The 12439-nt window shown below is 38.3% G+C and overlaps 1 protein-coding gene across 1 annotated transcript; it reads left to right on the top strand.

Annotated features, from left to right (window-relative positions):
* The first annotated feature begins 8946 nt into the window (after positions 1-8946).
* Positions 8947-10342, top strand: LOC135479663 (zinc finger protein Gfi-1-like). The gene is made up of 2 exons (XM_064759558.1): positions 8947-9393; positions 9952-10342. The coding sequence occupies exons 1-2, from the start codon at positions 8994-8996 to the stop codon at positions 10170-10172; spliced, it is 621 nt and encodes a 206-aa protein (XP_064615628.1). The 5' UTR covers positions 8947-8993; the 3' UTR covers positions 10173-10342.
* Positions 10343-12439: the final 2097 nt, after the last annotated feature.

The following is a 12439-nucleotide window of genomic DNA, read 5'->3' as shown; positions in this document are numbered from 1 at the left end:
AGTTCATTTGTTTTCTTCATATTTCAAACCAACATATACATTTACTAGTTATATGCGCATTTGTCACGTATTAATAACACATAACACGATTCACCCGTCATATGAATATAGCATTATAATAATAAGCTAAACAATAAGATAAAGTTTGTCAGAATTAAACTTTTAATTATATATCTGTATACGATCGAATGTATAAAAATTAATAATCAGCTGTTTTTGTTTATTTGATCTATTACAGATGGTGTTGCAGGTAAGTTTATTCTGACCTGGTATTTGTAAACAGATTAGCGTCATTAGAGTTTATTACCAGGCTATATCTATAGAGACTCACCTGGGGGGCAGGGGGGATTTAAGAGGTAATGGTACTTGACTTATACCTCTATCTAATACAAATAAGCCTACATAAGTATAGGTACATGGGTTGTTAATTAACTTAGCCAGGTATAAGACTGTCAAACGTGTCATAAGTTCCTAAGCCTGTGTCAGTATACTTACTTGCATTGTTAGCTGTGGTATTAAGGTTGTTTGTCATCAAGCTGTACGCCTTGCTGTGACAGAAGCCCATGGCGATCTCAAGGGCAAACGTGTCCCAGGGGGCTGTTATGATGCCCTTTAGGCAAGGGAAAGGTCTTAGGTTTAAGGACAATCTGTTACCTGTGTACTGCATCCAAAAAAATCAACACGCGATCTTTGGCTATAACATTTACCAGTATTTTCGGGATATATATATAATCGGCGCATCCTTAGCAAATTCACAACTAAACTTGATTCCGGAAAAATGAGAAATGTTAAAATGGTAAATTGCTACACTAACATTCCTCATATTAAGTACCAATTAAAGTGGCATTGACATTACTTCAAGTCAGGATAGCACAGCATTTTTATATTTTCAACACTATCATACAGTTTCCGTATATCTTATATAAAAATGAAAACTGAAACCAAGAACCGACCTCCAGCACTTAACACTATCGTTACACTCTATCCGTTTTAATTTGTCACCCAATAACACAAGTAAATGAAACACTCGGTTTACTCTTTTTTTTTTGGGCTTTGCCTCACACTATGAACAGTTTACTTTTTCATTTGTTGACGAATTCAAATTTAAATTATTGTTATTATTATTACTATTATTATTGTTATTACTAGCCTATTATTATTGTTGTTGTTGTTGGATTTACACACTTATACAACTGCGGTTATTATTTCTATGGATGTGATTTAACATTTATTTAATGCACCGTTTATATGTACTCATTTCATTATTAAAAATTTTCCACCTGTATGCGCAATACACCAACAGCACCCGCTGTTACAGGCGGAAAACTTTTAATACACTCAAAGAAAATCATCTGTTAATTTTAACAGAAAGTATGTTGTCTGGGTGTTGCTAGAATATATTCTGCTATTGCAAACGATTACTCTGTTAACTATAACACACATATTCTATTAATTCAACATAAATATTCTATTAGACTAACAGTATATTATGTTCACTATGACACAGTATTATGTTATAATAACAGAATACATTCTAACATCACTCAGACGATAGACTTTCTGTTGAAATTAACAGATTGGTTTGTGGAGTGTACTCTATTCATGCATGCATTCATCTATTTTCCCCTAAAACTATAGCTATATCTGATGACTGGGAAAGAGGTGGCTCAAAAAACTAAAAAAAAAAAAACAAATAAAAAACAATCGCAGAACACATACTAAAGTCAAGCTGACATCACACTGATTGCCTTTAGTAATGTTACCGATTTTTTGCGATATGGTGCCATGTATAGATGGATTTTATTTTTTTTTACAATTCGCATGTTTTGAGGTTAAAATCAAAAATGCTTTTGTATGCAACATGTGTTACAAATGCACAGCCCTATAATATACTCCTACATTGGGGGGATTATTGGTGATGACATAACACGTATTCTTTATAGCGTGTATTCTGAATTGACCAATGCTCAAAATACCAATCAAATAAACAAATACATGAATAAATGATGTCACGACACCAAACACAAGGGATGGATTTCGTCTCTTATAATGTATGCAAGCAAAATAGCGCATGATATTCGTTGTGGCATTTAAAGAAATCGAGGTGACGTGAACCACGAGTTTTCCTCTTCCAAACGTTAAGTTAAATCTTGAAAGCAGGAAATATACACGCGAGTTTCTCGCTCTCCGCGAGAGCTTTCGACCTGCTGTTCATTGCCACTGTGTGTATACAGATATACGCAAGCTGTTCTATAAATGTGCATCGCAGCGAGTGAGTGACGCAATCACCGTCATGTGATGACGTAAGATTACTTTACCAGACAGCCGCTAAATGCACACACGCACGCACACACATAGCGGTTACACATTCCGATAGACCACTTAATCACGATGAGGCCGACTGAAATTAGTGGTATATACAGGAATTAGGGGCCGTCATACCTAGGAGAATTTTGATTATCCTGTACAGCATGGGAGCAATTTACACTTCTCCCCACCGTATTACACGCTGCATTGGTGTGAACATAGTTACTGACTGTACACCGTTACATAAAGTGTTACACGCCGTGTATTCACAGGAACGAGGTTACCGATTGTCACAGTGATAACACATGCAGAACACACTTAATAATCCTATTGTCTGAGTGTAATTTCCCACTGATGACTTTGTATCATGTTTAATTTCGAATATGTGTAACTGTGCGATTTCTGCATGCACTCTGCATGGTCAAGACTCTATCGAAAATATACTTTGAATATAGGCGTCAAAACTTTCAAACATTCGCATACCAGCCCTCAAACAAAGTTGACGTTCTCGGTTAATAATCGCTAGACCAAACAACGAACAACACAAATCACCAGAGAACTATGAAAGTATATAAAGTACGAAATCAAGACGGATTAAGATCGTGTGCCATGTCAGTTGATTAGTTGTCGATAGACATGTACTATTAATCCAAGTAGGTATCTCGGTTGCGCTTTAACCGCAACTTGTCATATATTCAACGTGAAGACCGAAATCAACACAACCAATACCTTCAACAGCAAAGTTTTGTCATCATTTCGTTGTTTGGTCTAAACTGTATACTTTAAACATAATAAATATAGCCTATGTATGAACTGCAAAAACCTTTGTTATTCAGTGCAGTTATTTTTTATGTTGGTGTACTACGATTAAAATACAAAACATACCTTCCAAATTAATCTAAAAATATATAAATCTATATATTAAGATTCGTTTATTTGTCAAATAAAATCTTTGCTATTTAGTTACCACGTGTAGTTGCCACGTTTAAGTGATGTAATATGTTAGTCGCTATTTCATTTCTCTTTACATTTGCTCTTCTGGTTTAATCATTCGTACAATCCGGAACAACACGTGTTACTCAATATCAGCTGGATTTATCGACAAACTACCGCTATCTTTGCACTTCCCGCCATCATAGCCAGATTAGTTATGAAGCACTGTGCATTTGGGGTACATAAATTCGCCCCCCCCCCCCCCCATCCTATAATGACAGCACTGTGAAAATAACAACAGCGGTAGTAAAGATTTGGGGCCATGTGGCAACATACATTTTGTAATCGTACATTCGACTATTATGACTATTGGAGCGCCTGCAGTTCGCATTAACCATAATGTTACGCTGTGTTTTTCAAAACATCGCATGGTATCAAAGCTTCCGTTTACATAGTCATTACACCTAGTGGGTTAATTTTTATTTATATGTTATGTTGTTATTCAATTTTTGTTTCTAGGTCACTTGATGAAATGTTGTAGCACCTGTCCCGATTTGACTCAGCTTACCTTCCTGAAACCTATTTCAGAAAAAAGCAACCATATTTCAATTTGCAATTATGACAAACAAACATATAGCATTGCTATACTAGAGAAGATATAACCTACAGTGTTCAAATTTGAGAGGAGGAAATGAAATGGGGTAAATTTTTTTTTAAATATATCAATACATCCCTAGACACGAGGTTAGAAAAGCAGTGTTCAATCATGTCTCAACCGCCTTTTGACGTGTTCCTCAGCAGACCGTTTAACCGCTTAAGTGAAGCTGTGGGGACACCAAAGTCCTACGGGGTCCAGTGACGTCAGATGACGTAATGTGACGAGGTATTGTCAAACCAGCACACGTGGACAAAAAGTCCCGCGATGCGGTCACAGATATGGATTCAGTGAATCGTACATCGTTAGCATCGGGCCGTTTGATGCCGTGAAGTGCTCGTCGACCAAATCCAAATTTATGATTATACTTGGTACAATATCAACTGCATGACTGAAACAAAATGTCAATATATTGGCAAATCTTAGAAGAACACATAAAATAACAGGCGTGATCTTGTATTGGCTGCTCGTTAGTTTATGACAATAGACCAGCTTTCTACGTGACAACATCTAGGTGTATGGTATTCCAGCTATACATTGTGTACGTTACTAATTTCTAAATATGTATACAGGACTCGTTTCTTGATACTTTTCCTACACAAGCTAAATCTAACTGCATGTACAGTGGAGATTTCCTCTGGTGTTCAACAAGGTTGTCCTCTCGCGCCTATCTTATTTTGCAACAAAGTTTTCTGGAATATTTCCTAGTTCTTTGAGACGACATTCGTTTCCCATATACATGGGCAGATACGTCGGTCTCTTTGATGTACGTCATCTGTTGCCGACTTCCGCCGATTGCCCTTTGACCTTTGGCTCATTAACATATGTTACGTGTATCTGTTACATCGACCGCGTGCTGAGAGTTGTGGCAATGACTAATTGTTTCACGTCGTGATCTGTGATCGGTATATATCAATATGATCACGTTTTAATACTATCATAAATCTCCTTCCAAGGGCAATATGTCACCAGAAATACAATTCTTAGAAAAATTGATAAAAACAAAAATACTCCTGTCTTACAACGTTAACAAAAGACTTAAAAAGGTTAGATGCATGGATGTAAAGTTTCCAAAATGAAACATTGAATCAAACTAAGAAGTATTTAATCTTCTGTTATATTTGAAAGTTTAGAAAAAAGCAAATGTGGGAACTTTAATTTTTTAGTGGAAATTTATCGTCAGTAAGCTGAATAAATGGCTAACTACGCTTACATGTCGACGGTTGCAAATGGATGAAAATTCTAATCTAGATGCCGGCGCAATAAACTTGAATCCTCGAGCAGCTTTAGTACAAAAAAAATGACACACAGGCACTATATTAATTTATTTGACTGGTGTTTGACGCCGTACTCAAGAATACGAGGAAACCGGACAGAGCCAGGGGTAAACTCACGATCATTCGCAGGTTGCTGGCAGAACTTCCCACTCACAGGCACTATAGCTATATTTGATTTGTCTCTCATTTTAAAAAAAAAGTTGATTCTAACCTCTTAGTTCAGTTCCGAAATAGACATAAAGAATAAAATCAGACAATCGTCTGAAAAACGTTTCAACGAACCGATCGAAAATGATGATTATCATTATTTTGGGGGGATTTTCTCACTAAAACAGAGATGACCGAAGGTGTTTTAGTCTGATAATTATCTATCTACTATCCTGCCGAGGTGATATAGATGTGAAAGCTCTATTGTTCTGAGGCTCATTAAGGGATTAATGCATATCGGTGCCCTGTTTGAGGCCCGCTTGATGGTACGTCACAGATGGCTTTATATTGCTTCTACAATCCTCACCCCCCTTCCTGTACAGAGGAGCACAGTATTAGCTGACTATCGCTATACATGCCGATTCCCCCGTCCCCGGGTGTAACAGATTTGGATGTTGCCCCTGTATTCCCTATGGTCGTCACCCGGAAACAATGGGTCACAGCCAGGGCAGTACGACATACAGTGAGCCATAGCTTCACGACGGGGTCTTCAAAGATCTATAGCAGTTCCTGTGAACCCAATTGTAGATTCACGATACAGAAATGTCACGTCTTCCGGAGAAAAGTGTATTCTTACTTGAAAAGCTATAGACATACCACATTTTTGTACATCTTTTTTCATATTTTTTTAATTTATATGTATTATATCCGTAAGTTCTTAGTAGGCTAATTCTAAACCAGTAACTAATAAATTACTGTTCTTGTGACTGATTTATTAAGGAATTCTGTGTATGCCATTCCCCCACCCCTCAAGTTGCTACTATTTAAGCATTTCCCTGAATAGTTTGAATAAAGCCTAACTGGAGTAAACTGAAAAGGCGCCGGATTTCACCAGTAACTTGGGACCGTTTGGCAATTATCCCACTGCCTATCGTCCCAGCTCTGGTTTTATTCGCTGTTATAAGAAATGATCTATATACTGGCCCTAGATTTATTAAAGTCATAAACTTAAAACTTTAAAACTTAATGTTAACCATTGAGTGATCTCTGGATGTGAACAATGAATTAAACATTGAACCCTGAACAAGGCGTATCTATTGTTTGCTATAACTAAATGTAATTCGGCACAAAAGAAATATATTGAATCCCATTATCAAATAAAAGGGCATACTTACTGACAATATCTACACACTGAAAACTGTATGTTACCTGGAAGGTCATCCAAAAATCCACGGAAACCAAAACCAAAGAAAATTGTTGGTCAATTTGAACAAATAACCATTGTTCACAGAGAGGAAACCGATTTATTAGAAAACGGTTATCGGAAAAGTGTTCAGGTGTTGCATTGCAGTCATAATGAATGAGAACGAAGACATGACTAAATTACCCAAATCATCACCAAATAAGACCATATGACACTGAATCTGCGAGTCCTAGCTGAGTATGTCATATTGAGCTTGCTTGTTAGTTACTCTTAGAAACAAGGTTGAGTAACTCTCATATTCTGAATGTTCATTAGATTAAATAACGTTGATATTGTATGTGTGATTGAACATCAGTTTTCGTACGTGAATTGTTATATATGGCTGCATGAGGCGCTGTGGTATTAGTGAAATAAAAAAAATGCCATCAACTAAATAAATCGGCTAAACATTGCTGCGTGAATTCACAATAAACCATATATAACATGTGCATATTTACTTTTTGCTAATATGTTAAGTTAACAAAATGAGCTAGGCCTAAAAACATTCATACTTTCACGAATGCTTTAGTCCAGAAATCTGACAGTGAACCGCCGCTTAATTGTTGATGGACCAAAATTTTCGGTGGTTGCTCTCATAATCACTGCACGATATCGGTGACCACCAGTACTGTAATGGACAGCTCCGCTCATTGGTTGAACCTTTTTGACAGACAAGCCCATCATCGGCTCCGATTGGTGGCATCTGCTACCTCGCGCTCATTGGCAGAGTGGCGCTCACTGGGGGTGGGGCTTAACTGTGCGCGCGCGATGATTGACTGGCGGCACGCGCGGTCCTTTCATGCCCCGCCGATCGCCTATGAGAGGGTATTGTTTGGGAGGAATTTACACTGATCGTTCATGAGCTATTTAAAGAGCGACAAACTGTTGGTTCCTCAGCAAACATTGTGCACTGCTCTAAGCGACAACAACTCACTATCACCACTCGAGTATGCCTCGCTCGTTTTTGATCAAACAACAAAAATTGGAAGATTCCAAAGAAGAAGTTATGGAAACTGAGGCTTTATCCCCCAGCGCTTTCAGAATTGTCTCTCCTGTGTCAGGTGGTAAGTTTGTCAGCCAATGTCTCAGATAGAGAACTGCTTATCACTTCAATTCCTATATTTATTTAGAATTTTAAAAAGAAATTATTGATACTTTGACGTCACCCATTATTTGTTATATTTTATGCTGAGTTTGCTTCGGATTAAAGTCCTTGCCCTTATTAAATTTTATGAGAATTTTTACTTTTTTCATAAATTCTTTTTAACAGCTGTTACAATTATAAAGAGATAACTTGTTATCATTTATTATCATTTATTTGTTGACTTCTTTTTCATAGATCTTCTGTGTTATCATCTATTCTATTTGATTTTCATATTTTGTGTCCTGGTTTTCAGTTTACCCCCTCACTTCCCCAATATCACCGCCAATTTCTCAAACCGGATTCACTATGGGCACTCATGGAGAAGAACACACCGTCAAGAAAGAACCCATGGAATCGACTCCGGAGTCGTCTAATGCAACAGTTCCCTTCAGACCGTGGCTGGATACTAAATCCTCACGAAATAATAAAAACGGTAAGGATTTTATTTTTGTTTATTTTATATTGTAGGAAAAACATTATTATTACATCAAGTAAAATAAATGATAGAACACGCAAACGTTTGTATGGTACGCAAATACATAATTAAAATGCATTTATTTTTCCAAGCTTATCGCTACGGCACTCTGTTTACTGTTATAATATAAACGTGAATAATATAAGTATATAAGTTGCTGCTATATCAGCCTCTACATGAACAGTTAGAGCAAAACCCTATAACAGAGGTAATATGACAAGAGACAAAGATTTCACGAGTAATATGTTACCATTTGCCATGCAGTTATCACCATCATGTCGTGACTGCTCTGGTTTACTCCCTATGCTGTAACTTTTTATATAACATGCAATCCTTAACCATTGAAGTGCCCCGTTTGCTTTTGACATGATTAGTGTAACTATCTAGGAAGCTATATTGGTTTTAGAAAAAAATATTTAAGCATAAATTTTTATCTTTGTTTATTGTCCCAAAGCATACTGTTTCACTGGTATAATCAATCGTAATCTTTTCTTGTTTTCTTCAATTCTTGTACACATGTGTTCATGAACAACAGTTGTGAAAGTGCAAATGTATGAATTTAATGAACTTCTCATTTCTGTCATCCAGATACCAGGAACCGGGAAGCGGCCCGTCAAGTCCTGTACGAAAGTCCCTACCCACAGATTCCCTACACTTCGATGTACCACCTATCCAACAACCTGTACCCATCTTACAGCTACTACCTTAACCCCATGTGCCTCAACCAGAGCCTGATGTTTGGACCGTCTCTCGCCAGAATGGAACTAAGTCTGTCGCCAACGGAGGTCAGCTACAGGGCCGACGACCCCAGAATGAGTTCTGTGACAATCGACGAAAGCTTAGCTGGCGTCGGAACGATTAAAGACCGCGAAGACGGCGGCAGTTTTGAGTGCCTTAAGTGCAAGAAGTTGTTCAGCACTGCCCACGGCCTGGAAGTTCATACACGGCGTTCCCACAGTGGTTCACGACCGTACGCCTGCGACGTCTGCAACAAGACGTTCGGACATTCCGTCAGCTTGTCGCAGCACAGGGCGGTGCACAGTCAGGAACGCTCGTTCTCTTGTAAGGAATGCGGCAAGAGTTTCAAGCGTTCCTCCACACTGTCAACCCATCTTCTCATTCATAGCGACACCCGCCCTTACCCATGTCCCTATTGCGGCAAAAGGTTCCATCAGAAGTCTGACATGAAGAAACACACATACATTCATACAGGTGAGAATTTCTACTTTATATACTTCATCATTGCGCGACTGTGGCTTTGAGTCAGGAATATTTGTTTGCCTGCTTAACTGGAACAGAAGTAAGTCGGGCTGGTGGGTTACTCCAAAAACTCCGGTTTCCCCCACCCATAAGACTAATTCTTGAGCACATATAGCGTTAAACGCCACCCAAATTATACTTAGCTATATTTGCTCGTCTATATTAAGACACATGAATCTCTCTGTATGTTCCCATAAGGGAAAATTTTTACTTTGTGCCATATAAATACTGTTTTCGTGGACATATCCATCAAAGATGACTCCACTGCGAAGTAAAAAGGAAACAAAAGTTACGAATTGTACTGATGAATAAAAAGTAAATAGTTTTAAATAACCAACTTTAATCAGCTCCATTCATGTTGGTCGCTGTGTGTCGACAAACATAGAGAAACCATATACTGAAGCATTTTCATAAATAAATGAATTTAGTAGATTATAGGTAAATCTGCATAATTATATGATAATTATATGCGCAGTATGCTTATATTCCTTTTTCATTTATGTTTTCCAGGTGAAAAACCACACAAGTGCTTAGAATGCGGGAAGGCGTTCAGTCAGTCCTCAAACCTGATCACTCATACGAGAAAGCATACAGGATTCAAACCGTTCGCCTGTAACGTTTGCACGCGCGCCTTCCAGAGAAAAGTAGATTTGCGACGTCACATGGAAACTCAGCATCCTTCGCCATTGGATGACCACAGCAGTCACATGCAGTTCCACGCCAACCATTGAAACGTTGAGTTTTGCCGCTGCCTTCACTAAGACACACGTATACATTGCTATGGATACATAACTTCGGGAAACTTTCCGATGTATTGCCTGTGAAAATTAGGTCTCATCTAACATGTCCAAGATGACATTTTTCACGCAGAGTAAAAAGTGTCCAAGATGAGGACAAACACTGAATAGCCGATTTGTTGCCAAATATATATCTAGTCAAAATGGCGTGGTGTGTACGTCTGATTGCGGTTATCATACAAACATTGATAATGTTGGACTTACGATCTTACAGACAGTGTTTACGCCTGTCAAATTGTGTAAATGTATATAACTATGTAAAAAAAAATGTGAGTCATGTTTATATCTGAAAGATCATATCGTGAAATAGTGCCAAAGTGTGTATCATATCTGTAAATATGAATATTTGTAAATGTTATTTATTTTGTTTATAAAAAAAAAAACATCACAAACACATGTGTCTGAACTATAACAGTTAAACATGAATATATGCATTTGTCTGTTGTGACGTATTCGGACGAGGACAACAAATAAATGGGAAATATGAACTGAAAGAAAATACGTTGTTGCATTTCTTTTCTTTCAATGTACGGAGCTAAATCAGTATGCAATAGGGTGAGATTTTATTTATTGGTGTTTACGAAGTACTGAATTATGGTGCATGGGAGTAAAACAGGGTCGAGCCCGGGGAATCATGGGTTAGAGCAGCAAAATCAAAATCTCTAAACTTTTGGTTTTGAGTTCAAATAGCTTTTCAATATTCATGTATATTTCCATTTTGTCTTTATTTTATGATGAAGTTGCCGATATTCTCGCGCGGCCTTGTCAGCCAGGATCTCCACAGTGGCGGCGAGAGTTCAAACGCGGGAAATTATCAAACCGCGTTGAAGCAAGGCATGCATTTTCTGACTTTGGGAGGCGGGCGTGGCTGTGTGTATGAAGATGCATTTCAATCGATAGGTTACATGTAGATAGTGTGCGTATATAAAAAAATATGCTAGACTGACCGTGACCGCCCCCCCCCCCCCCCGCCCAACTCGCCTTCACTCGGCCTCTTCTCGGCCTCCTCCCGACATAATGCTGGCCGCCGCCCTACAGACCTGAAATATTCATAAGTATGGTGTGAAACACCAATCAAATAAAAAAAGATATATTGGTGTGGAACCAAATATAAATGCTATAGCTTAGCTCTTCACCAGCGTGAATGACCGTGATTCCGCCGAACAAATCCGTTAGTTTCCAACCTGAACGTTTACTCCCATTGTAAACTGACGGACTTGGTCAGTGGAAAGATACAGCATGTATAATGGTCCTTTTCGAGTTTAGAAAGTCGTTATATACAAGGTAGACGCACAGTATCTTGTCACATGCTCGAAGCATGTGTTTAGTCTTGGACAAAGAATTTTCAAGATTCCCCTGTTTGCACTGGTCTCGCAGCCTAGTCTGCATGGTAGCATGAAATGCGTAGTGTTTCATGATGTTCAGGGCAGGCAGGTTGCCTTGAGTTAACCAGTTTGAACATGCCATGTGAGACACGTGAAAAGCTTCGCCAGTGAACGAACAAAGGTCGGTGGTCTACATAAGTATACACTATACATGTAAACTCCGGACACTCCGATTTCACCAAGCTGTCATATATTTAATTTGTTTATTTCATGGGTGTTTTACATCGTAGTCAAGAATATTTCCCTTATACGACGGCAGCCAGCATTATGGTGGAAGGACAAATAAATGCCCGAGGGAAACCCATGACCAGTTCTCGTGAACAACTCCACAGTAAGACATTAAACTATCATCAAATAAATAAATACACGCATGAATCCCTGAAAAAAAAATCCGTTGAAATGATATAAATCCGTTCCTCGGGAAGTGATCTATATTATATTGTTACATATTCCATAAAAGGAATATAATTTCATAGGTGTGAATAATCTGTTTCAATCAACACGACTGCCCGTCGTCAGGTACCTGCATGACAAACCTAACTTCTGATTCAAAACATCAAGAGCTGAATTCAAACATGTGATGCCGCGGTAGTCTATATAGAACAAATATTAATAAGCATACAATTGTGGCACCAATAATTCTATTCTGTTTTTAATCGATAGGGCAGATTTATTTACTTATTTCATTGGTGTTCTAGGCCTACGCCGTTCTCAAGAATATTTCACTTATATGATGACGGCCAGCATTATTTGGTAAGGACCAACCGGGTAGAGGTGGCGGAGGAGACCCACGATCATCCTGGCACATGAACACGA

This window comes from Liolophura sinensis, chromosome 12, assembly GCF_032854445.1.
Source record: "Liolophura sinensis isolate JHLJ2023 chromosome 12, CUHK_Ljap_v2, whole genome shotgun sequence".
Lineage (NCBI taxonomy): Eukaryota > Metazoa > Mollusca > Polyplacophora > Chitonida > Chitonidae > Liolophura > Liolophura sinensis.
This window is presented reverse-complemented; position numbering and strand designations above follow the sequence as displayed.